Below are 26,855 nucleotides of genomic sequence, written 5' to 3' on the forward strand. Positions count from 1 at the left end.
TTACTTTCAACAGTTTGTTTCCACATTTCACCTTGCTCATCCGCATATCTGTGTCTGTCTGCTATTTGGTGGCGAGCCGGTGACTAACAGCGGGATTTTAAAGCTTTTTTTACTGAACACAGCTGCCAGCTGAAGCTTTAAATCCCGCTCTAAATCCCCCCCCCCAGGAACAAGTCCTGCCCCCCTGAGAAATGCCCTGTCCATCCAAAGAAAACTGGCCAGAAAAAAGGCCACGATTTATTATCTCTGTTTGTGTCTTGTATTGATAGAATAAATGCGGGTGGTGATTTAAAAAAAGCATTTATCTGCAAAGTTTATAGGTTTATTTATTTTTTTGATTCGATTTTCACATTTTCGGATGTTTTTGTTGTATATAATGATCCGAAATGTAGACTTAATGAAGGTAATAAAAAGCTGGAGTTGGCTGGATGTCTTGCCCCAAGTAGCTACTTGAATTTAAACCCTCAATGGAGAATGTGGAGCATGTTAAACAAAAGCTATTGCATCCATTTTAGACCAGGACTTTAGTCCTGGTCTAAAAACCTCTCCAAAATGGGACATATTTGCAACATGGCGAAGGGGTTAATGGGCAGAACAATCGTCAAAACTGCTTTCCAGTTGGTTCGTTTGAATAGCATCATACAAGTTCTACATTTCTTTACAGAAAAAAACCCAAACAAAAAAAATTCCACACTGTTAACAAAATTGACGGTCATGATTTATGCTAGTGTGGCCATATTTTCATTACCGAATTGAATTATTACTATTATTATTATGCTTGAAGTTGTAGTAGTGGTTTTCCACCGATTTTTTTCAGGTATTGTTTTCTGCCCCCCCAGATGAGCTAACTGCCCCCCCACACATGCCATTCTGGTCACACCTCTGATCAGGATGGAGACACTGGAAGTGATGTGGAAACCTGTGCTGATATTTTAATTCTTTGGGCTGCGAGGCCTCATGTCTACATTGTTGGCAAGAGAATACAAAAAGTTTGACCTAAAATGAATATTCTTATACATAAATTAACAAATACATTCATCAGCAATGACATTACGAACACGCATGTAATATTGAGTAGGTCTCCCTTTTTCCCTCGGCCAAAACAGCTCTGATCCATCAAGACATGGCCTCTACAAGACCTCTGAAGGTATGTAAGCCGTCACTCGCAGATCTTTTATCTTCCATCTTCCACTGCTCCTTGGTCCAGCGCACACTTGCGCGCCAATTTCAGGTGCTTTTGGCTGACGACACGGGTCAGCATGGCTTTCAGAAAAGAAAAGAAAGGCAAGAGAGACAGAGGAAACAAAATGGAAAGCAACTGCTGACTGATTTCTTTCCCAAGAAAGGTGAGCCCAAATGTCAAAATTACAGCCTACAGTAACTGAATATCCCATTCCGTTGCATACCACTGTGATAGCAGCCGAAGTCAAATAATTAAAAAATAATCTCTCATTTTGTTGGCTCCCACATAATTGTGATACAGAAGCCATATTTGTCTTAAATGTATTTATTTTCATAATAACTATTAGCCTATACAAGTGTCGAAAAGCCTAACATAGGGTCGATGTTGGTTCAAATATTTGTCCAAATGTTAGCAAAGCTAATTTGTAAAATGACTCCAACTCGGTTTCAGAAAATGTCACAGAATGTGATGATGCCGCAGCAGCTGCAAGTGGTGTCAACTTGAGAGAAGGTGAGCCTATTTTAGCGAATGTAATCTTGAGCAGGCCTACGTTTCAGGGTGCCTCGACTTAAAAAGGTTGAGAAACACTGCTAAAACAAGATTATGGATTCTAAACAAATATGAACGATATTTATTTATACCTACTGATGAAGTGATTTTAACATCTATAAATATGATACATTTCATTATACAACTGGTAATGTGAAAGATTAGGACATTTTATAATTTTAAAAAACTATGTCTGTTCTGTCATATCAAATAGATTGCATGCTTATATCTGTATGCTATCTGGTAGTGGTTGTTCCTGGGACCCCAAATGTGGTGCTGCGCCCCTGCCCCCAGTTAACCATGAGGAACATCCCAGAAAAGCCGTAGTCATAAAGATGCAATAAAGAGGTTCAGAAGTTATTTGCTTGACCTTTGACCTCCCCATTGACAACACAAAAATAGACCAAAACTCACTCCAGGATTTCTTTATGAAAGAAGACGTCATTCGCTCAATGCTTTTTGTATTGTCGTACTCACGATGAGTAAAATCCACACCATCACACACATATACAGCTTCACGACAAAGCTCTCGTAATTGGAACTTGTTACATAAGTTTGAACCATTTTACAAAATGTATCATTTTATTTTGTTTCTCATATTATTGTTCATGTATAGAAGTTTATTGCCAAGACAAACGGAACTCACCGCTGCAGGATCTGAGTGGATCTGCTGAGGTTTGTTCCGCTTACGGCTGCAGGTGGAAAGCGTTTCGATATCATTCAGTGTCACAAAGCTCAAACCACAGCCGGTAACCTGTCAACGGCTTAAAGTCTCAAAACAGACGCAACAAGTCGTGCAGCCAGTGAGTTCAAAAATTTAATCGTCCTGGAGGGAAATTACTCATTCCATTTTCACAAAACTTAAGTTGATGAATTAGTCTCGAGTCCATTATGAACAACGCATTACATCACAGTTTAGTGTTCCAATTGTTCCAGTAATCCGTTTGCCACATAGCTTTTATGCTGATGATTGTATGTCCTACACGTTTAAATCTTCTTAAAACTCAATTTTCCAATTAATAAAAAAAACCTAATTTTGTGCCGGGCGCCGAATAGCGCACCAAGGAGTCGTTAAATATGGCTGATGTGCAGATTACTGATGTAAAACCCAAGCAGCATAGTGTTAAAATGTAATTGGTGGACATCACAAGAATAGTCCACTGCAGTGGTTTTTTTACCCCATAGTTAAAAAATAATTCATCCTGATCAGTCAGTCAGCTTTGACCACCATCCCACTGAACATCTCCATTTGCTTTTTTTTTTCCTGCAGCACCCTTTCTGCTGCTGTACATAAAAGGGCCACAATCTACCTAAACAAAATGGCTCTTTGTGGAACAAGTACAAGTAGAAATGTAAGGCATTGGTATGAGAGGCCACTGAGCAGCCCCTAGTCAACAGTCATAGTAAAAAAAAAATGACAGTAAGTTCTTCCTCTTGCAGCTGCACGGTGACCACACTGACACTTCAGAGGATGGGAGGAGGTATTTTAAAGGCTAATGCTTGAAAAGTTACATAACTCACTAGTGTACAATGACTAGAAAGGGGTGCTTTGTTTATCCTTCATTGTGATATCTAACCCCAACAACTACCCGTCCCAGCTTTTGTTTTCTTAGTCCACAATCTTAAAAACCAAACGCAGACCGACAGTCCTCAGTCCCTGCATTCATTCACATTGTAATTAACGGGAGACGAGCGTGGACAGTCAGAGGCACAGTCAGTCGCCCCCCCCTGTCCAAAAATCTCTGAAGTCTTCAAAAATACAACATTCCTTGAGGTCTGTGAGCGTCGGTCCACTAGCAGAGGTCTGAGACGTAGTCAAAGTCTCGGAAGCTTTCCTGATCTTTGCGCGAGAGCACGCGCGGCTCCCGCGGAGGCGTAAGCGCCGGAGGTTCGGTGGTGAACTCCTCGTCAAAGTTACTGACGTCTTCCTTGCTGCGAATGGAGGGGACGAAGGGAGGGGGCAGCTTCTTCTGCAGCAGTGCCTCCCAGTCCACATTCTGGAGAGAGATGAGAGAGGAAACCATTTCACAGGGTGTATACAGGTATAAACAAGTTCAATTTAAGACTTTTTAAGATCTTTTAATACCACTTCTAATGAAATTTAAGACCAAACGTACGATGGAAATACCAAGTAAACACACTGACAGTATGGTAAAATGACAATTGAGTTTAAGAACATCAACATTTTTGTGATCTTTTCGCATGACACACATTTAGCCATCACTGTCCTAAATTAAATTTATTACAATATTTTCAGAACATTTAAGTCCCATGAACAAATGCTTATAAAATCAAGTAAATATATTTAAAAAAAGAAATAAAATACTGTTCCTTTAGAGCAAAAAGAAAAATACACAAATATTTAAGACCCATGCAATCTGAATTTAAGACAATTTAATACTTTTTAAGGTCTTATTTTCAGGAAAATTGATTTACGACTTTTTAAGACTTTAAGGACCCGCGGCCACCCTGATTTCAAACGGTGAATCCAAAGTGTGCTGAATTCCATCAGTTGTTGGACAAAGAGCTGCAGAGCAAGCTACCGTCTGCAGATCCGCACAAGTAATAATAATAATAATAATAATAATACTAATAATAATAATGGATTTTATTTATAATGCACTTTACATTCTTCCGAACCTCAAAGTGCTACAGAATATGAAAAACAAAAAAAACAAAAACAAAAGTAGGGCTACGCATTCATTTAGACTTTTTAATTCATACAAACATCTTTTCAAATGAAATCTGAAATCAAACTAGAAAGAGCTCTTCCTGTGAAACAGCAGTGAGAATGCTTATAAGCTGAATGGGGATGGCTGACCGTGCTAAAAAAGCTGAAAATAGTTCAATTTTAGCAGTAAAACGGTTGCTAAGGTATTGGTTGAAGGAATTTTGTGATTTTTGTGTACTACCAAACTTAACATTGGAGTTAGTCAGAGAATTTGAGAGGTTGATCTCGGTTCAAGGCTCATAGCTGAAATTCTGTAAATGTGAGCTCTTTAGTAGTTACATTGGCTGAAAGAGGACACATTTTCCTACATTTTAAGGTATAATTTATTTCTCTAAGATAAACTGTATGAAAGTTAGAGGAATTTGTTTGAAGAAACTGAAAAATTTTAAACTTATCAGCACGCACTCAACTGTGTGCTCATTCATAAAAATCAAGAAACTGTTTTTGAAACTGTCATATTTCAAAATTGGCTGAAGATTTGAAAAAGCTGAAACAATTGGATAATAGCTGAATGTCTTGTGACCCATTTAAAGTTTGAATGGTGTCTCTAGCTGAAAGCATGCAGAAGTAGTTGGAAAGAGGGGGATGATTTGGAAGAGCTGAAAGCAGTTTCCATTAAAGCTGCAGTCGGCAGGTTTTCAAAATTGCGAGTCTAAAGTCGGAAAATTCGAACTAATAAAACTTTCAGGTCCCTCCCCCAACCTCTACCAAGCTCCGAATCGCCCCCCAAACCCCTCCCCCTCTGTGGACGAGGTTGTGCACGTGAGTTCACACCAGTGTGCGCGCACGCAAGCTGTGGGCAGACTCACGCTCAGCAGCGTGTGCACAAGCTGTGATTGACAGGTAGGATTCCTCCACCCTAACGTGATTGGTTAAAAACAGCCGGGAGCGCTCGGTTTTTACAAGCATGATTACAGGCTTTAGAGGGAGCTACAGATTTCGGGATTTTTCCTAAACAGCCTATTTAATATTCTACTTCCAGAATCCCATGACAGTTCAAGCTAATATGACTAAAAAAAAGTTGCCGACCGCAGCTTTAATTTGAATGACGGGAACATTTTAATAAAAGTTGAATATATTAAAAAGTGTAAAAGTTAAAAACACCAAAAATGATGGCAGGAATCTGCTGACAGAGCTGAACGTTTTGATACTAAAATTGTAGAAATAGCTGAAAGTATGCAGGAGTAGTTGGGTGCCTAAAACTGGCGGAATAATAATAATAAAGAGAAACAGGAACTTAAAGCTGCAGTCTGCAGGATTTGTTGTTGTCATACGTAAAGTCCTACTTTTTGGCATTTTAAGAGTTTACATGATCTATCAGAACGCTTGAAGTTGAAAACGGTGACCTCCGTAGTCGCAAAATGCAAGAAATGCTTATTTTTTAACCGAAAAATAAAAAGTTATTCAACTTCCTGTCCCGCCCCATCAAAACACATGAGAACTCGTGCACGTAGACGTGCACGCCAGATGCGCGTACACGACTCCTCATTCATCAACTCACCGGTCATTTGCGATCATGGAAGACACAGTAAGTAGACTAGCCCGTAATGAAGTTCAATAGTCTAGATAAATAAGCGTGGGGACGAGCCTACCTTGTATCGCGCGTGCACAATCGGTGACTGACAGGCAGCAGAGCCCAGCTCGTAACCCGATTGGTTACCTTTTACCGGTCCGGTCTGCAATTTTGTAAACAAACCTGCTGGCTTTGGAGGGACCTAGCGGGACATATAGGGGACCTAGAGAACTCAATTTTTTTTTGTATTGGGGTATTTAATGTACTACTTTCAGAATCCCCGGACAGTTCCAGGCATTATGCTTGAAAAAGAGTTGCAGACTGCCGCTTTAATAGTGAGAATGCCTTAAAGCATTCTCACAACTACATCATTTATGTCAATGCAATGTGTAATGCGTTGCCCTGTCTGGAGCCACAGTGCTGTTCTTCAGCCACACCGCTACACTGCCGTGTTTGTGAATGATATGCTGAGGTGGAGAGTCACAATTTCTCCTTGGTTGCTAATTAATGATTTTGTGCACAATGTCAAAAGAAAGCACAACTGGCCTTAAACGTAGAAACGCGTTTGTCAAACTCTGGCTTTGTCCCTTTGGAGAGGAACACCAGAACAGTGCGAGCACACTTGCATCATCTTTGCAGAGCCTGACCACGGCTGCAAGCTGATATCTGTACACCGACTTCCTAAGAGTCATTTCACACGTAAAGACAAACTTAATTCTGGGTTGAACACAGTTGAACTACCGCCACATAAAAACTTGAGGCTGCATTACTTGGTGTGTTTGAGGTCCGCCGTGTAAATTCCGATAACCATTTCGCTTTGTGCGTCAAAAAGCGCAAAGACCTCATGCTGACTTCAAGTGCTTGTGAACTTAGAATCTACATTTTTTTTTACCACAGTGTTTGTTTGCTTTAATCATCTTTTCTTTTTTTAAACAAATGCATCAATCTCTTCTTTCTTATTGCTTCACGAATACAGATGTTACATATCAAAGTATCGTTTCAACTGGTAAGTTTAGACAAGTGTAATGACAAGTATCAACAGTGCTGTAACAGTTTGTATTTGGGTCATATATGTACATGAAAATGTTCTTTGACAAGTTAGTAACTTTCTTTTGTTTATTTCCACTTTCATGTTTCCTTTAAAAAAAAAAAAGGAGAATGTGGTATTTGGTTCTGTCAGCATAGCCTCAACATTGTTAGAGATTTCAGCTCGATGGGAAGGAAACTTCAATGAAAAGTCTAAAGTCTAACAAAAATAAAGAATAAATAAAAAATGAAATTATGCCAGTGAAGTTGAACTATTAAAAACAGCTGTGGTAACCCAATGCTAATGCAACCAAAACTGCTTCTAAAGACGGACGCACCAGTAATTTCTCTTTGCTTTTAAATATCAAACTTGTAAAATATATCAATAAATTGATCATTTTAGTTATGAAATGATGTAATGGCCTTAGGTCAGCACCTTTCCAAGTTTATAGGAGTTTGAGTTGAACGTCACCACATTATAACATAAGCCCCAAATTAAATTGGTAACAGCATTTTTACTCAAACTTATATTTCTGCTTTCTTTAGGAATTTTTATTTATTGTTCTTTAGCTCAAAGTTGACGTCCTGCTGCTTTTTCATTTGTTTTCTTTACTTTCAATGACCCCCCCCCCCCCCCCCCAAAATAAACTTGACCAAACTTATAGGTCTAAAAACATTTAAAATTCAGCCGGTTGCTGGCACTGTTTGAGATGATAAAACTCTCATAACGAAAACAACAGTCTGATTGGTCCACGAGTCGTGAAGGCAGCCTGTGATTGGTTAACAGACTTGGCACAAACAAGGCATCACGGATGGCTTTTGGATAACTAACAACAATCCTTTCAGGATGGAAAAATGAATTAAAGACATTTGTTTTATTAGAACAAAATTATTGAAGTATCTCTAAACCCTGTACCTACCTCTTATATACATATTGTTGCATCTTTCCCTGTGTAATTGATATATATGCGTACCTTTTTCCGTCTGTGCACCTTCTTTGTTCTTTTTTTTTTTTTGTTTCTACTTGTATTGTAAATTGAAAAACTTAATAAAAATAAAAGTAAAAAAAAAAAAAAAAAAAAGACATTTGTTTTAATATTTTTCTTGACTTTCTGCTTGGCAAAACAAAGAGTTTAGTTGCCCTAAGGCTAGTGGGTAACCTTTATGTCGAACACTTGAAAAGTACCCAAAAAAGAAGCAAAAATGTGACGTATGGTGCATCACCGTTCTGTTCAAATATGCCAAGATATAATTTTTTGGCCACATTGCCCCAGCACTTCTCACAAATGTACTTACTCTGAAAAATGGCTGCTTCTTCACCTCCTCTGCATCTTTTTCACCATATCCCAGCCTTCTCTCAGGATTCCTCCTCAACAGCTGCGCACACACACACACACACACACAAAATAAGAAATCATGAGAGGTATTCAATTATAAAAACCTAAAATTAGAAGTGAGCGCGTCATTAACAACACTGGCGTTTCATACGCAAATTTCAGCATTTGTCACATAAGTGGGGGACAAAAGAGGCAGGCTGATAAGAAAATGCTGTGCGAGCGCACGTACTCTTCTCATGATGGCAATCGCCTCAGTGGAGAGGAAGCGTGGGTAGCGGACTTCATCATTCACAATGCTGTCAAACACCTCCTCTTCATCATCGCCTGGGAATGGAGACTACACAAAACACACAAAGAATGCAAAAAAAGGACAAATTTGATCCATTTTAGTGACTTGCAGACGGTTCAGAAAATCTTAGATATATTGCAAGAAATTTACCAATTGCAGAATACATTTAATTCTTTAATTTACCAAATTTAAAGCCATGCAGACTTCATCCACTGTGAAAAATAAGTGAAAGTGACTGAGCATTTAGGTAAAAATCCCCATCATGTCCCATCGTCATCTGTTCTTCCCCCCCCCAGGGTGTATACAGGTATAAACAAGTTAAATTTAAGACTTTTTAAGGACCCGCGGCCCCCCTTTACGTGTTAGATTCTGTAATCGAATCTATAAAATTGTCAATTTACAGCCTAAAATTTAAACTCATTAAATTCACTCCATTGGGCAATTCCAAAAACATTCCAAGTCCTGAAACAGATCAGATTTATTCCCTGGACAAACACCCAGAGTATCATCAGATGCAGGTGATAGAAATCAAACAAAATGAGAATGTGTGTTCATACAAAAACTCGTCCAGCTTTGACCCCCTTGGACACTGAAAGACCGAGTGTGTACATGTTAGTTCTCACCTCTCCCACCAACATTTCATAGATGAGGACCCCGAGTCCCCACCAGTCTACGGCTCTGGTGTAGGATGTGTCTGTGAGGACCTCTGGGGCCAAAAACTCAGGCGTTCCACAGAACGTGCTTGTCCGGTCCCCATAGCCCATTCCTGCAGACAGACAAAGCTGTTTGAGGCTGAAAGCTCTCAGGAGAAACTCGCAGTAGCTGCAGATGATTTTCTTTGTTTTGGTTTTTGGAAATTTGTTGCTTAAAAAAAACAAAAAAAAAAAAACAACAACAACAACAGGTACCATTTCATTGTGTTTCAGGTTTAACGTTTAAATATTTAATCATTTAGTGCCACAAACTTGCTTCTCAGCAGTGTTAATTTCGTCAACCAGGACGATGACGAAAATATTTTGTTAACGCCCTTTTTCCCGTGACGATGATGCACAAAATTGCTTCCAGAAATTAAAAATGACGAGAATAAAAAATGATTTTCGTTAACGAGACTAAGACGAGACGAAATTTACAAGCCATGGACAAATGGACATTAAAAATGTAATTGTTTATAATTAATTTGTAATTGTTAATTTAAGTGTTTCTTGAACTTCATAGAAGATTACGCGCTGTTGCCCTGTTTGTCCCTGCACGGCGCCTGTCCCACAGTGAGTCGAGTACAGTTGAGTTTAGGCCCTTCCCATGTCAAGTAACGTAGCCGGTAGCTAGCTATAACTTAACCGTAGCTAGTTCAACTTTGCAGTCCAGTCATGGCGTCGGGCTTGGATAGCTGATACGGTTTGTTGGAGCTGGGCGAAAACAACGCCTGGATGTATGGAGCCATTTCGTTTACAACGCGAAGGACAACAAAACAACCTGCATGATAATGATTGATCATGCCGCCGATGCCGGTGGTGGCCAAGATGTGGGGGGACCGGACTGTGTTATATAAATAAAATAGAGAAAAAGAGAAGCAGTTTTATTATGTACAGTGTTGACTAAAATTGATTTTCGACATTGTGACTAAGACTAAATTAAAAAAAGCTGACGAAATTAACACTGCTTCTCTGGTGGCAACATATTTTAAAAATGTTTGTTCTGTTCCTCCAAAAAAACAAAACAGAAAAAAAAAAAACCTGCTCCTTTAACAGAGGCAAACTGTATGTAGACAGCATGAAAAATCAAAAGCCCATCTCTCAGAAACATAAATATCCACCTTCTTTACACAGTCCGAAGTCAGCGATCTTCACATAGCCATCCATGTCTAGCAGCAAGTTGTCAAGCTTGAGGTCTCTGGGAGGGAGAAGAGATGTGGATAAGAGCGGTTTCTTTACAATACAACAGAAAGCACACGGATAGTTTCAAAGGCATAAAACACACTGAGAAGCTGTACACAGTACCATGGCTGTACAAAATTACTGACGTCAACATTCCTTGTGCCACAGGAGAAGTCAGAGTGTCCTTGCAGATAGTAATAAGTATCTTCTTGGCCCCGTCAATGTGTGGATGGTATAATATATTTAGAGAGAATTCAGTCTGACAAACCTGCATTTCCTGTTTTATTCATTTTCAAAATGAGCATCAATTTAAAATGATCACATACAGAATGACGTGAAAAAGTACTTCACTTTTTTGGTCAGATAATTAGCATCATTTGGCTCCGTTTTATAAAAAGAAACCGTTTGGTGGAAGTGTTAGAAAGTTGTTTTGCACAGGATCTGGTGGTAGATATTTTCTAATGCTGCATCCTGAGTTTGTTTTTTTTAATTCCAATACATTCAGTACAAAAAGTGGTTTGTGGGGGCCACCACTTACCTGTACACAATCTTATGGTCATGAAGGAACTGAAGTCCAAGAACCACACAAGCAGCATAAAACCTGAAGTCAAAAGAAAAGAAACACCATTTCTCCATTACTAGTGAAAAAAACAAGTTTAAACCTCATAATGGACAAAAGTGTTTTTAGACCACAAGTGCCTGCAACTAAATATACTAAAAATGTCCTGAAAGTGATTGTAATTTAAATTTTCTTCTATCAGGACTCATCTGTGCCAGTGGAGATTAAACTTTCACCAAATGGAGACATTTTTAAATCCAGGTTAAAGACATTTCTGTTCTCATGTGTCTATGCATGAAATATCTTTTAACTTATCTGGACTGTTGCTTGTTTTTAAATTAATTTAAATGACTTTATTTGTTTCTCTTTATATTCTTTTATGTATTTTTTAATGCTTCTTACACTCCCTGCTGCAATGCTTTTATTTTATGCAAAGCACTTTGAATTGTTTGTACATGAAATGTGCTATTTAAATAAATTTGATTTTGATTTTATGATCTGTGTGTGTTTTTAGACCACAAGTGCCTGCAACTAAATATACTAAAAATGTCCTAAAAGTGATTGTAATTTCCATTTTCTTCTATCAGGACTCATCTGTGTGTATTCATGTACATTTACAAACTCACAAAACTAAATGCTGGTGGTTTCTTTTCATTCCCTTATATACACACACACACACACACACACACACACACACACACACACACACACACACACACATTACGTACACGGCTCGTGGCTCTTTGAAGACGTCTGTGTGGATGTGCATCATCAGGTCACCTCCTGCTGTGTACTCCATTACAAAACACACATGCTCTGGTGTCTGGAAGCACGCGAACAAGTTGACCAGGAAGGGATGGTGCGACAAGTTGACGACCTCAAAGATACGCTTCTCGCACATCAGACTGGAGGAGGAAGGTGCAAAGGAAGGGAGGCAAAGATAAAGATGGGAGAATACAGAAGAGGAGTCAAAAAAGAAGAAATGTGAGCAGGAAAGAAAAGGATTACAGAAATAATCATTCATAATTAGACTGGAAATATTTTGGTCAATGAAGCATCAACACTCAGTCCACAGAGAGCTGTAATTATACAAGGTACAGATCTAAACGTGTATGAATGTAAGTTTGGCAAGCTTACATTTTTTGGACGAAAAACAGCTAATCACACAGAATCGAAGAATAAAACACATCAACACACACCTTTCCACCTCATCCCGGGCAACGATATCTCCTTTTTTCAGGGCTTTAATGGCATACATCGTCCCCGTCTTTCTGTACTCTGACAGCAACACCTGCAGACACAAGAACGCACGGCGTCTCACTCTCCAATATGAACACAGTTCGACTAAGGAGCTTTTTTTAATAAGTTCACTGAGAAGAAGAAACGTTTTCTTAGTTAAATTAAGTCCAATTCCGTTGTAACCCCTAAAAATGAAGGTATAAATAAACAAGTATAAACCTTTCCTTCCGTTAGGATGTGAATATCATCAAATTAAAGCTGAGAGACTGCACTTTTAGCTCATTATCATTTCACTGCATAGGACTTGAACATATTTTGGTGACTGTATTTATTTAGGGAAATATTGAGCAACTGTTTGCTTCTTTGCGTCATCAACGAAGTGATTAGCAAACCTTGTTCCACAAACATTGGTGGATTCCACCTGAATTATTACCTTCCCAAAATGTCCCCTGCCCAACACAGCGATCAGCCGGAAGTCCTGGAGGGACAGAGGACCTTTCTGCTGCCTACCGATGAGTGGACACAAAAAATAACCCATTGTAAGTCTAACAAATGCACCAAAGAATAGCAGTCATTTGGATTTGTAATAATCGCACAAAATGAATAACAGTTCATTCCGTACTTTAGATCTACCTGTTCACAATCATTCACATGCATTCAGTTCACAGTTAACAGAGTTATTATTCAAAGGAATACTTTAACTCCACACAGAACAGACGTGGCTGGTTCAAGCCCAGAACTACTGCAACGGTGAGCAGAAACCAGCATCACAATTAAGTCACGATTCATGTTTTTATTTACTTTCATATATTAAAAATGTCCACTGTGAATTTATTATTATTTTTTTAATTATCAGAAATGCACAAAGCAATGCATGTGACACAGCGGTTCTGTGTGCGTACCTGCTGGCAGATGGGGTTCGGACAGGGGACTCAGGGGTGAGGTCTCTGGGGGAGAGGGGCTCGATGGCTGGCAGCAGGTCCTACAGGAGATCGCGTTAGGAAGGAGACAAAGGAGAAGACATGCCGAGGCCAACGTAAGAAGACGCACAATGGAAGACAAGAGACGGAGGTGATATCTACGGTCCCTGCTCTGTACTTTAAACCCACATACAGTAACTTTTTGTTTTGTTTCTGGAGACAGCGGAGGAGACTTGGTTTTTATTTTTCAACAGTAATGTTTTCCCACTAAACATTCATCTGCCTGCTGCAGACACACTAGGCAGACAGTGTTCTCTGAATTCTCCAGTTAGCTGTGCTCTGGATAGTTGAATCTATGGACTGTGATGACTATCGGTCTAGACTGAATGTAAAGATATTTATTAGGGGTGGGCGGAAAAATTGATTCATGTACATATCGCGATTTTTAAAAATCGATTTTTCGTGATACAATCGAATTGTGACCAGAGCATATCGTCCCACCCCTAATATTTACAGTGTAGCATTACTTTTCAATTTACAATTTACCTTTAGCAACACTGTAATTCATGTATTAAGAGTGAGAATTCTTTCTCAATCGGACACAAATAAAATCCCATCAGCCTACGCATGGTATGACTTGGAAAGTTGGATGTACAAAACTTGCCAAATCAGAACAAGAAAAAAAAATACTGGGGAAACGAAAAGCTTTAACTTCCATATTTGTTTTAACTTGTGGTTCTGTGGAGATCAAAGCCGAATAGTTTCTTAATAATAACTCGTTCCTTGCCTTCAAACTGAAAATCACACACCGATAACAAGTTGAGGGCAATGTGGCATCTCACACTGGGAAAGCCAAAGATCAACACACAAAGCTTCTGATTGGCTGACGGCTGCTCTGAGTCACAGATCAGGGCTTCTAACAGAGAGATTAAACTTTCACCAAATGGAGACATTTTTAAATCCAGGTTAAAAACATTTCTGTTCTCATGTGTCTATGCATGAAATATCTTTTAACTTATCTAGACTGTTGCTTGTTTTTAAATTCATTTAAATGATTTTATTTGTTTCTCTTTATATTCTTTTATGTATTTTTAATGCTTCTTGCACTCCCTGCTGCAATGCTTTTATTTTATGTGAAGCACTTTGAATTGTTTGTACATGAAATGTGCTCTATAAATAAATTTGATTTGATAACGTGCCTGCCACTTTGACCTTAAACATGTCGAGTGTGTTTAATAAAGAGCTGAAATGTTGACCTGACTTTCAGAACTCTGGGATTTGTTTGCTTTTGGGAACATTGGTTTGGAAGCTTTTATCAAACATCCAGTAAAGTAACCTTAACCTTGCTTAACTACTTCTCCGCTCTGCCAAAATGAAACAGACTCAGGACTGTTTTTTTTTGCTCTTTGCGAATGATAACTTTGTATATGTAATTAGACACTCTCAATCTCCACTTTCCACCCAGTCATTAAATGCCTAAATTACCTTTTCTAGGTGTTAAATTACCATTTCAGCTCTGTGTCTTCTGCATTTTCACAGGCAGGATTAGGCAAATTAAGTTTGCTCATATGTGAAAAATAAGTTTTCTTCTTACTGCCGTGCCCAGGCTGTAGATTTCAACACAGGGCAGACAAGGATCAGTGAAATGAGGAAGTCCGCTTCAGATGAATTCACTCACAATCTGTTATTGTTACACATTTCCATTGGTGGAGGCAGTCTTAATGTGGGACTTTGAACATAACCTAAGTGAAACTATTCATCACACACCTCCCCTATTTCCTTGGTTTCCTCTCTCTCTGTCTGTCTCACCGGAGTGTGTGTGTCCGTGTCTCTCTTGTAATCTCCTCTTATTGGAGACTCGCTGTCCAGACTCAACTTCTCCACTGAGATCTCCCTGGAAATTCCACACAAACACACATAAACAGACGGACATCGTAGTGCAGATGGACAATAAAACAAAGCACAAAAAGGATGGCAGAAAAAGCATCAGAGGCTTTATTCTTTGCCCGGAAACACAAGGAAAAAGGTTCAAGGAATGCTGCTGTGTTTGATAGCATAGTCTGACTGACAGCTATCAAACTGCTGCAGAGTGTTTGTCCTGTAGAATCTGTGCGACTCGCCGTTTGTGATTTTTTAAATTTGTTGTGTTTGTCTCACCCAGAGTTGAGAGAAAGGCCATGTGCGTTGGGGCTGTAGGTTCCCGAATTGTTCACAGTGGGGATGGCGTTTCTAAGCAGCCTCACCCACGTCCCAATGTCCACGTTCATCTGACGAGCACGCAGGAACGCCTTGCCTTGAAATACATGCACACATATATAAAGTCACTAATGTCCTACAGAGCAGATCGTCTTCATTCTCCAACATCAGTCAGTTAGGTTTAAGTTAACAAGCAGCCTCCTTTATCCGTCACTGGCAATGAAGAAAGTGAAGATGCTAATCACGGCACGCAAGTAACTCCTGCATCCGTTTTCATTTGTAAAAGAATCGATACTGCACTTCATTTACAGTTGACTGTTTGTAGAAACGCATTTAAGACAAGACTCTGTAAGATTAAAAAAAAAATAAAAGAATTGGTTAAAAACCTATACTTTTGGGAGATATACCCCAATTCCTTTTTAGATCGATTTTATTTGTATATTTTCTGTAACCTGTACCACTTTATTTTAGATTTTGAGTGCACCTCTAACAGAAAATCCTGTTACATTTGGTTATACAATAGAGGAATTTCACACATAAAATACTGACAGTGTTATATCTTATCAAGCCTATATGGGTAAAATGAGGATGCTTGGCTCTTTCAAGGAAAAAAATAAATAAAATCTAGGAAAAATAAACGACAACAAAAGGATTTTGAAACTGAATTGAGTCAGCTGAGTGTAAAAAAAGAAATATCAGAGGCAGAATAAAAGAAACTTCTTCACAGAAGTTTACAAAAACACAAAATACACAACAAATTCAGGATCAATGAAATTTTTTTTCAATCCTCAAACATGTTTTCTGCTCAATTTTTGTGATGTAAATATCATATTTGTTATCATCATAAAGATATATGATAATTTACCACTAGAGGGAGCTGTTGCTGCAAAGAAAGATTGAAACCAACAGTTTCTCTTCATCAGGCTCACAGAGATAAAAACATCAATGACAAAACTACGAATTACTGCCTCAAAGTGTTCTTTGTTTATACTGAGATAAGGCAGATAAGTAGAAAAAGGACAAGAAACATTAGATTTCCCTTTAAATTTCTCACCTTGCTGCTTAGAAAATACTTTTTTCTGTCTTTGTAGGCGAGGAGCTCTCTCAATGACTGGATTAAAGAAGATCACCTAAAAAAGAAAAATCACAGAACAACATGAAAACAAGCACAACCTTCAGACCCGTATTTTATTTTGAAACATCCTACGGAAACTCTCAATATCAAAGCCTGCTGGTAGGTGTGTGTGCAAACACATCTGAATAGCTCATGTTATCTATAGCAATCAATATGAACAGTGTGAAAATATATAACGTGTCGGTGTCCCTTTACCCATTTTATACTGTCATGTGTGCTTGTTAGGTCTGTGTGGTGGGTGTGTACCTCAGCCAGCAGCAGCCCCTGAGGCTCCAGCTCCAACTGAACTCTGTGTTTCTGGTTGTCCAGGAACTCCTCCAGCTTCAGGTACTTGAGCGCGCACAGTGAGCGGTAGTCCTTCCAGTAAACCGCAATCTCCATCTCTCTCGACTGAAACGCACATACAGTCACACAGAGGTGTTAAACGAACGGTTTTATTTACATTTAAAAATGGGTTGAACCTGACATGGTCTGCCATACTTTTTATTTGTGTTTTTTTTATGTTCACTTTGACCCTAAGAAGCAAAAATCACAGGAAATCTGCAGGAAACATCGCGAAAAAAAATTATGGCCATTTTTTGATAGAAAATGTTGGAAAATTAAAATTTTCCACAAATCCTCAGTGGGTTGGGTAAGCTGTCAATAAATGCATTCCAGATGCACAGAACACATGTGGAGACAACATCCAATTAAATTATAACTCTTAAAATACATTTCTACATGATTTTGGCTCAATTTAATGCAAAGAAATCAGGCGTTTTTTTTACAACATTTTCATCTTTACTTCCTTGGCAATCAATTATTCCCCCAAATTATGACATCAGTAAATATGCCATTCTGTTCAGCAAACAGTATACAGGTACTCATTCCATAGAAAAAAATTGGAAAAATCCAACCAAAATCATTGGATCTGTGATGATTTCACTGCTAGGCCTAGTTGGCGATCAACAGGCTCAGAACCTCAATAGAATTTGAGCCTATTCTCAAAATTCCTAAAGACATCCTGGATATTTTAGCATCATGGCACACTTACACACACGCACATGATCTTTGTCATTTGAATGAGTTTGAAACAACCAACCGACGTTTACCAACAGACTTCGAAGCTACTCATCATTATCTGTAGTAAGTAACACTGATTTTAGTGATTAGAAATGGGAAAATAATGGTAATATGAATATTGTAATGGTAATTAACTGAAAACACCATGCCAGTCTTAAAAACAAGTATATTTATGATGATTTCCCCACCCCAATTCGACAGAGTTCTATCAACTCATGAAACGTTTACGAGCCGACCTGTGGGAGAGGGTGCCCGTGCGTGTGAGTGTGTACTGACCCTTTCCAGCTCCACAGTGAAAGTCTGGTCCCAGGCCTGTTCTCCCACGGTCCTCCAAGCTGTCTGGCCCACAACTGTGTTATCCAGCTTTAGCACCGCACTCACCTCAGCTACAGACAAACATTTGTAATAATATGATTCAATAATCTATATCATATCAAAAACATTATCCAGGGTGCTTGCTCTTTTTCCAAATTAAAATTCCAGACTTTTTAAAACTGATACTTTTTTTCCCCCAACACCTTAACTTTATGTACTTGTAACTTGTGTGCCTACTTCATTGGTTGAGATTGTATCAACTGTGTTTATTAGAAATGTTCATTTTTATAGGCTAGCATTCAATGAACAAATGCATTATTCACAGTAAATTATGCTTTTACTGATGAGAACGTTTCAAAACATGAAAATCACAAGTACATGTCAACAGACCTCAGCAGTGACGTTACGAAAATGTGCCAGACTAGGCTAAGCATGCGTTGATTGGATCTCATCCCATTAGGCTAATACAGTACGTGAGCAGTTATAGTTTTATAGCCTACCTTCCTATTTCTCATTTCACAATGCCTTTGAGCATACTGTAAAATTCTACCATGCATTTATTTTCCATACTTTATTAAGACTTTCACACAAAATTCAAGACTTTTCAAGGTCTGGAAAACAGTGCTTCAAAATTCCATACTTATTAAGACTTTCAAGACTTGCGCAAGCACCCTGTTATTATATGTCAATCATTTCCTTCAAGACCTTGCAGTATCTTATGAGGTTTCTACATAAAATGTTGTGAAACCATGCCTCGCACACAAACTCATAACAGCTTACAGGAGAGTTCGTCTGTCTTGTTTGGCGTCTTCCCGCTGACAGAGCCGCTGCGTCCGTACAATCCCTTACTGCTCCTCATGAAGGACCTGGTGTCTCCGGGGCTGTAGCTGGGCAGCATCACGGCTGTCCCTTTATTGCGACCTGGGACGACCTCCAACAACCCATCACAGCCCAGCACCTGCACCTGCAAGGTGCCTGAAGTCAGAGGAAAAGAGTGCAGGAACAGTTACACAGCAGTCCTAATTTGTGTCAATTCAAAAGAAAAGAAAAGAAAAAAGAAATACATATTCTTTGGAGTTTAAGACGAGCATGTACTGTGCATTGCTCAACAGTTTGCACTTGCCTAAAACCTAATGATTTCACAAATACACAGTAAGAGCGGTAAGACAAGCTTTTAGCTTGAAAAATCAGTGATCAGCCATTACAAAATTAAATGTAAACAAGCTTTGAAATAAAAATATGTTAAATTGAACTCTGTGCAAGTATACAATTGCAATTTTTTTTTGTCATTGCACAAACTTTTTAAACGTTTCAACATTTGTAAACCACACTGCCAAGAAACAGAATGTTCCCGAAGCAAGGCCAAAGTGAAATGATCCATTTCCCTCCGACAGCAAATGGATCATTTCATTTTGAAATGCTGTTGGAGGGAAAACCATATCATGTCATTTTCATTAGTAAGACGGCTCCTTACAGACCAATTTCTTTACAGTGACACTTGGATCAAAAGCGGGTCTAAAAAGTTTTGCTGTTCGCTTCTGTGCTCATCTAAAACAACAGAATGCCGTGCTTCCAGATTCACATTCAATCTTTATTCATCTGGAAGGTTCATCTTTGGCAGTAAGCTTCCAGGGAGCTCTAAAGGTGTCTGCTGCCCACTTTGTTTCCGGTGGTGTGCATCACCGCCTTCATGAACACAGGGCTCTCAAGTTTTCAAGTTTGCTTGGAGTGAGATTCAGACGGGGCAGGGGGTCCCTTGCAGTACCCCATCGCCATAAACTAGCTACTTAAAGAACAAATAAATGTTTTTATTTATACCAAAATCACAAATCTTCACTTTTACACTAAATTCTTCTATATTCTAAAATAAATTGTTTTAGGTATGCAAAGTCTTAACAAACAAAATTTTTTTTATGAGTGTTGTTGTAAGTGTTTGTGGCGGAAGCCTAACTACACTCCTACATATTTTTCAGTTTTCATTAAGTTGCTCATGTCAAAGGGTGTGTGCTGAATATTTAGGCCTACTACTCCAACGAACACTTCAATCGGCAGGTATTGGTCTTTTACAAGGAGTAAGAAAACTATAGTAACTAATAAAAGATTCATATAAATGAAGATATGACCTGCTGATGATCCTGACGGTTCTCTTCCACCTCCAGCTCGTTTACAACTTCTGCACGCATTCAGAGCATAAAGGTTATGTCCGCTGTGCATTCATGAACGCGTGCTTGCAGCTGAAAGCTATTTCAGACCTCACCCGGCAACAAGAAATTCTGGTTTCTCATTGGCTGAGAAATTCTATTTTGTGATTTGCCGATGGGTTGCTAAATCAAGACAGCTGTACCAGAGCTATAGTTCTGAGCTGTACGAGCGCACAGTTGACGAAGTTGATCATTTCTCAGCGTGAGAAATGGCATGTGTGGCGTGTGAGCGTGTGAACTTGTTGAAATGCGTGTGTTTCACGCTCATTGCGTGAGACTTGAGAGCCCTGTGAACAGCTTTGCGTAGTTAACTCAACTTTGCCCTCCATAGCTTTTTTTTTCGCGTTGCGTACCTGTTAGAGGTGAGGGTTTGTTGAGGGTGCTGTACTGGTTTTGAAGGTAGGGGGCACCGTGACGAGAGCTGAAGGCTGGTGAGGAGGCCAACGCCAGCTCCTCCTTGATGATGCTGGACTTGGGGTGGTCCTCTGGTAGCTCAGCCAAACGCTGGTCCAGCGAGTCCCTCAGCAGATCCAACCGCTGAGACGCCTCGCTGAGACCAGACTGTGCCTGCAGAGCGTTAACACAGAGGCTTCATACTGTTAGAGGGACATGAGCAATTATTCACACAACGCAATCACACAAATCCTCTTTTAGTCGCATTTAGCTCCGATGTTGGCTTTTTATTTTATTTTTTAAATGTAAATGTATAACTGATCTCATCATATTAACACTCGAACTACCAAGGCAGTCATTTTGACTGCTTTCAAAATTTGCAACGTCATAACTCTGTTTAAAAAAAGAAAACTATGTACCAATAGGACCCTGACTTTTCCTAAATATGTTTATATTTTATTCTAACATTGTTTTATCATTAAAATTTCAAACCACAAAAAAATTCTGAGTATTACTACCTCGAATGACCATAGCAGTCAAATTGACTGCATGCTTTTTTACATGGGGTGTCATATTTTACTATTTGCTGCATTTTCCCGCTCTTTTGTCTCTTTGTTTTTTATGCTTTGTGAGTCTAAAACCTAGTTTATAGCTTCAGAAAGATAATGATAAAGAAAGATAATGACAGTTATGGAGGCTTTAGCCAAGCTTCAGAGCCTTGATGAGGAAGAATCCGACGAAGGAGCAGGTTCAGAGAGAGATGTCATTTGGTGTCTGGAAGAAGCTTCATCTAGCTCAGAGTGATTCAGAAATCATTTCAGAGACACCCCCTAGCAAAAAAAGACGATGGAAACATCAAATTCCACACTTGCTGACATCCCATCTGCTAATTTTCAAGGTATGAGGCCTACAGGAGGACAATGAAAAGGTACAGGTTACCTGTGAGCCATAAGCAAAACAAGCATCATAACAGCAGAGTATCTTCTGCTGGCAGCCATCACAGCATTTAGGAATGTTCATAATAGTTAATCATTTTCATTGTTACGGTCTAATGATGACACCAACCTATTTTGAAAGCAGGATGCATTTGTTTTTATTTCACAGAGAAAATGGTTGCAGTTCGAGTTTGCATGTGTAGAGAAGTTATGTTAAATAAATTTAACACTCAATCATTATAGTTTTCATGTTTTTTACCTATTCCACCAATTTATTCTTAGATCCAATTGTAGGAGCTATTTATTTATTTCTAGTTAAGCCATAGAATTTAGATTTATTTGATATTATTTGCTTAGTTTTTGGTTGATAATTAGCATTTTTGTTTAATTTGAGTTGTTTAGGATAAATTGGTTTGTAATTAATTTAATACATTTTTTGTTTGGGAAGTGGACGTTTCACATAAATACTCGGTTTTTAGGGAGCTCTGGGCACACTTGGGTGGTCACATGTTTTTTTGTTTTAACCAGTTAGCAGTTTCAGTTGTCAGTTCGTCAAGGTGGGTGAGCAGGAGAGGCAAGAAGGGATCTCATAAAGCTCGTCATGTTCTGTTTTGCCTGCAAAGTCGGAATAAAACCCACGATGAACTACATTTTGACGTTTTTGGACCTTCTCGTTGCGTAAACCAGAAACCCACAGTGCGTCAAGTAACTATTTGAGTTTAATTTTAGTTTGATAACCTTAAAGGTGGGGTGGGGGTTCTTTTTCTGGAGTATTTTTTTACATATTGCTTGAAATACTCTTCACACCCCCATTGCAACCAATTAATTAAAAGTTGTGACAAATATGAAAAGTTTTAGTGGCCTCTAGAACGTACAATCTAGGAAAAACACTATCCAATCATACTGAACGGACCTTTAACGATGATTGGATTCTGATGCGTCTATCAAACTGCAATCTGCTCCTCCCCCCCCCCCCTGTGCGCGTACCCTGCTCCGTGAACGAATTACGCGTCCAGAAGCTTGGCAGGAAGCTAAACTAGAGCCAGCTTGGCTAGCACCTAGCATTATTAAACGTATAGTTAGCATATACTAAATACTAAATACGGCAACGATCGATGCTTGCTGTCAGAACAGCGCTCGTGCACCTTCGTGCTCGTCCGCGTGCATGTACTCTAGAGGCGTGGCTTCGGGGGGAAAGTGAAGAAAAGGGTTGGGACTTTTTACCTGTGTATTTTCAAAATGCAGCTTCGCTGGACTCAAAATCCAGGATCTCCTACCCTACCTTTAAAGTTTTTTCTTTTCTTTTATTATTATTTTCATAGACAAATAGTCACTACATTCAAGATAATCCAAATTATATACAAATAGCAGTCAAAATGACTGCTATGGTCATTCTAGTAGTTCTAGTAGCAGAATTCTGGTAGACCGAGTGTTAAGGATGATGTCATAATGTTGTGAAAATGAGAGTTGAATATTTCAGAGTAGCTGCAAAATGCAAAAGATGAATAGAGAATCAGTGAGTTTGTGAAAGGAAAATCTTTGTTGCTGGTGCATCTGGTCTAACCTCAGAAAGAGCTTTTTTGTCCTGAACCTTGTTGGTGCCCAGGAGCCTGAGGACATTCTTGGCCCCCTCTGCAACAGCGTGTTCCACCCTGTAGTGATGTCTCAGCTCCTCAATACGCAGCTCCACCCCACAAAGATCTTGGTTGCCTGTGGGGGGGGGGGGGCAGATAAAGAGCATTTCTGTGAGTAAGGTTACACTGCCACTCGAGATGTTGATCTATTTTTCCAATGGGACTCTCTTGTTTTGGCGAGGGTTAATAGAATAATTAGTTAGATGAATGCCTTAATATATTTTCAGACCAAGATCTTTACAAGCAAACATAGATAGATAGATAAATACTTTATTCATCCAAATTTGGGAAATTGTTTTGTTGCAGCAGCATACACTAAAAGATATGAAAACAATTAAAGTAAAAACAAGCAAATAGAATAGAATAAATATAAAATAAAATAAAAATAGTGAATAAACATTCGCTTTATACAAATCTACAGTATTATTATTATTATTTTTTAAAAGACTCTCGTGTCCGTTTAAAAGTGCTTGATTGTTAACTTACAGCTTTTTATGTTATTTCCCCTTTTAAAATCATTATATACAGTTTTATATTTCAAATTGTTCCCCCACAGTCGACAGATTTCTTGGAAGCACTGCTTTGAAGTGGCTACCCCACACAAATGCTTATTTCCCCCCCAGAAATGTAGCCAGAGTGATTCTGAAAATGAGACTAAATGCTCACAAGTAAGGCTTTTTCATTTGAAAAATACACACAGACAGATTCAGTCACATCTCTCAAGCACATTTACTGCTAAGTGGTTCACGTAATGGCATAGTGGGCAACAAATACAATTGAGAACACCAATATGGGAAGAGCGGGGAGGAGGTGTAAGATAAGCAACGAGACCGGTATTATAAACAGCCTTCAGAGACGTGCTTTTTGACTTTCATAATCCAGAGAAGAGGACGAAGAACAGAAGAAAATACAGGAGTGATAGAGGATGACTTTACGGACTCATCGGCTTTTCAAAACACTGCCTGAGGCATGAGGAGAGAAGGATGTGGATGCTTTTATCTCCTAATAAGGTGAGCTGCCTGGAGCCCAGACCCTGCTAGATGACCCTTCCACTGGGTGGGGTGCATGGAGACCGTCTGTGTGTGTGTATACAAAACACACAATCCTAGCACTGTGTGTGTGTGTGTGTGGTTTAAAGAAGAGGGATGGAGGCCTGCTCCCCGTAGTCAAGTAAGGAGCAGCTACACTTCTTTGATGCTTCATCACTGAAGTCACCCACCAAAAGGACTGCTCTGATGTGTACAAACTTTTGATTCCAACCAGAGACGGAGTCCTTCGTTCAGAGAATTTTCAAGAAGGACACAAACATAAGCTCTATATGCAGCCGAAGAGAAAGACTGACTATATACACATCAGAGCCTGTTTGCAGGTCAAATGAAGAATTTCTGCATATGAGATAAACAACGAAGATTTTGTGATTCCCGTGTGAAGATTGCTTGAAGTTATGTCACTGAAATTAAAGTTTTGGAACACAAACAAAAGAAGAAGGGCCTCCGAAGCCTGCTTTCATTAGGCTATCAGGCAATGATCTAAGGTTAATGTATGGATCAGAGTCTAGACAAGAAAGAAAGCCTGGGACAAAGAGGACAATAGCTCTGCTGCTGCTCCACCACCTAGTCTGGTCTTTAATATTTATGATTTAATATTTATCATAAACAGAATTGGAAAGAACTCCACACACCATCAAAAACCCTGTAGGTTTTTCCACAGATGGATAAAACATGCCCTTAAAAGGCCTTTAAGTAATCCCTTCAAATGGCAGTTATCTTCTTTGCCTTAAAAACACACTCTCTCTGTCGCTGTGTAGGACGTGCAGACCGAAGTGCAGACCGAGCAGCAAACACCGTAAGAGGCGCGGCTGTCGGCAGGCGGCAGCAGGCAGTGATACGAAGGGAGAGAAAATAGGGCCAAGCGATTGTGAGGTCTGACTTTTTCCTGGAGAACCATTTTGTGATGCAAATGTATTACTCTGTTGAACGCATATTGTTTTGAGAAGCAAAACGCTTTATTTTTTAAACCCCAGCCAACTAGCCGGACTACCTTCATCAACACCAAAACGAGGCTGGAACTCTGCTCACAGGACGCAGCAGGGGGTAAGAAGATGTTCAGAAATGATGTTGCTAATATGGGATGTCATACAGCTTCATGTCAAAAGAGGCGAACTGTCCCTTTAATGCTGTGTACGACTCCCTGCCTTGAAGCGACCCATTAACCTGTTCGGCGCTGATCATGCACATGACATGAGTAAGTGCCAGAGAAAAAAGTGTACAGTGTTTTTACCCTTAGCAGGCATGAACCAAAAGTGCTCGAGTGTGTGTGGATTGCATCTCATGTTCAATGGCAGCACGTGTATAAAGACATCTGTTTGTTGCTTTGTCATCACAGCACAATCAAACTATGTGTGTGTTTGTGTCAAAGAGACTTTTCATCTGCCCACGTTTTGCTGAGGGTATGCCTTTGTTGTGTACCTGTGAAGAAATTGGACTGTTCTCTAATGTGCCAGGTGGTACATTTCACACACACACACATACACACAGAAGGTCCGCTGCGTGTCTGACTGACCCATCTTATTCACATCATTCTCCACATCCCAGAGTGATGTGAAAACACTGAGCCAGCTCTTCATTGATCTGTTTGCGTTATGTGTCTGCAGAGTAGATCTGCCGTTCAGGGCACGCAGACATGCAGAGCAGAGCGCACATCCAATGAGAAGACGGAGGTTTTTTTAAAAAAAAGCATCCTTTCTCTGCCAGCTGACGACTGTCTGACCACACAGACTGAAACTGACAGCTTAGCTGTGCTGCCGGAGAGTGGTGAACTCAAATGTTTTAAAAAGAACTAATCGTTTCCATGCATGATAACTTCACACTCATTTTCTGGCTTTATGTGCATTATATAAGGATGCAAGTTTACTTTATGCGACTTCAAAAATCTGTGTAGAACATTCAGACGTTACTAAACTTTGACATCCAACAGGACCTAATAAGGAGAAGAGTGAGTCAGTGTGGTCAGCTGTTCAGACTCACCCTGTGTGTCGTCATTGTGCTCAGTGGCCTGAACAGCCTTGCGTATTTGCATACGGATGATGTCGATTTTGGTCTTGCTGTCCTGCAGCATCTGCTGAGCCGTCTGCAGCATTTTCTTATCCTGTGTAAAACAGGAACGGGACAACAAGCAAAAATCACACAGCGGGAAGCAAGAAGATATAGAACTGAAAGGAGGAGTTATGTGAATGACAGGGATTGGGTCTGTTAGTTTTAGGCTGTGACCAAAATATGAAAATAAACAAATCACTAAGAAAAACAGAAGCTGTGATGCGAAATGAAATGCGAAACTTGCTTCCTTTTTTTCTTGTCTATAAATTGTGTAGTAGTGAGGACAGTGGAGGTATGAGAGCAAGGTCAAAAAGAAAAACGAATGCTGCAGTACAAAAAGAAGGAGGGGGAGGGGTCCCAGTAATTACTTAGGGAGGTACACACTGGTGAAAGGGGATTTTAAGAATCAGGTTATCAACATTTAGAGATTACAATCAGAGACAGCAGGCTGCAAGGTTACGGATCACCAATGCATGGAGTATATCTGTATTTGGGGGAGGGGTACAATGTGTGTTTGTCCTACTAAATGTGTTCCCATGGTCAGTGGAATCTACCTTTTCTATTCTGTTAAGCTCAGCTTTAGTGTTATATATATATATATATCTATCTCAATCAATCAATCTTTATTTATATAGTGCATTTCATACCAAAGGCAACTCAATGTGCTTT

The 26,855-nt window shown here is 39.4% G+C and overlaps 1 protein-coding gene across 4 annotated transcripts in view; it reads right to left on the reverse strand.

The window, feature by feature from the left end:
- Window positions 1-2,141: 2,141 nt before the first annotated feature.
- pkn1a (protein kinase N1a) overlaps window positions 2,142-26,855 on the reverse strand; it is a 62,854-nt gene continuing 38,140 nt past the window's right edge. For 3 of the 4 annotated variants that reach the window (XM_075462575.1, XM_075462577.1, XM_075462574.1), the window contains 19 exons: window positions 26,118-26,238; window positions 23,022-23,167; window positions 20,483-20,696; window positions 18,709-18,903; window positions 17,890-17,999; window positions 16,798-16,941; window positions 16,471-16,546; window positions 15,378-15,513; window positions 14,988-15,114; window positions 13,203-13,282; window positions 12,734-12,806; window positions 12,261-12,352; window positions 11,790-11,966; window positions 11,041-11,103; window positions 10,442-10,518; window positions 9,252-9,394; window positions 8,569-8,676; window positions 8,299-8,379; window positions 2,142-3,729 (listed from right to left, as the gene is read on the reverse strand). In XM_075462575.1, coding sequence (XP_075318690.1) covers window positions 3,526-3,729; window positions 8,299-8,379; window positions 8,569-8,676; window positions 9,252-9,394; window positions 10,442-10,518; window positions 11,041-11,103; window positions 11,790-11,966; window positions 12,261-12,352; window positions 12,734-12,806; window positions 13,203-13,282; window positions 14,988-15,114; window positions 15,378-15,513; window positions 16,471-16,546; window positions 16,798-16,941; window positions 17,890-17,999; window positions 18,709-18,903; window positions 20,483-20,696; window positions 23,022-23,167; window positions 26,118-26,238 — 2,367 coding nt within the window. In that variant the 3' untranslated portion in view covers window positions 2,142-3,525. The remainder of the gene's footprint in view (window positions 3,730-8,298; window positions 8,380-8,568; window positions 8,677-9,251; window positions 9,395-10,441; window positions 10,519-11,040; window positions 11,104-11,789; window positions 11,967-12,260; window positions 12,353-12,733; window positions 12,807-13,202; window positions 13,283-14,987; window positions 15,115-15,377; window positions 15,514-16,470; window positions 16,547-16,797; window positions 16,942-17,889; window positions 18,000-18,708; window positions 18,904-20,482; window positions 20,697-23,021; window positions 23,168-26,117; window positions 26,239-26,855) is intronic. The other variant, XM_075462578.1, reaches the window with a different exon arrangement.

The sequence above is a fragment of the Odontesthes bonariensis genome, chromosome 4, assembly GCF_027942865.1.
Source record: "Odontesthes bonariensis isolate fOdoBon6 chromosome 4, fOdoBon6.hap1, whole genome shotgun sequence".
NCBI classification, from domain to species: domain Eukaryota; kingdom Metazoa; phylum Chordata; class Actinopteri; order Atheriniformes; family Atherinopsidae; genus Odontesthes; species Odontesthes bonariensis.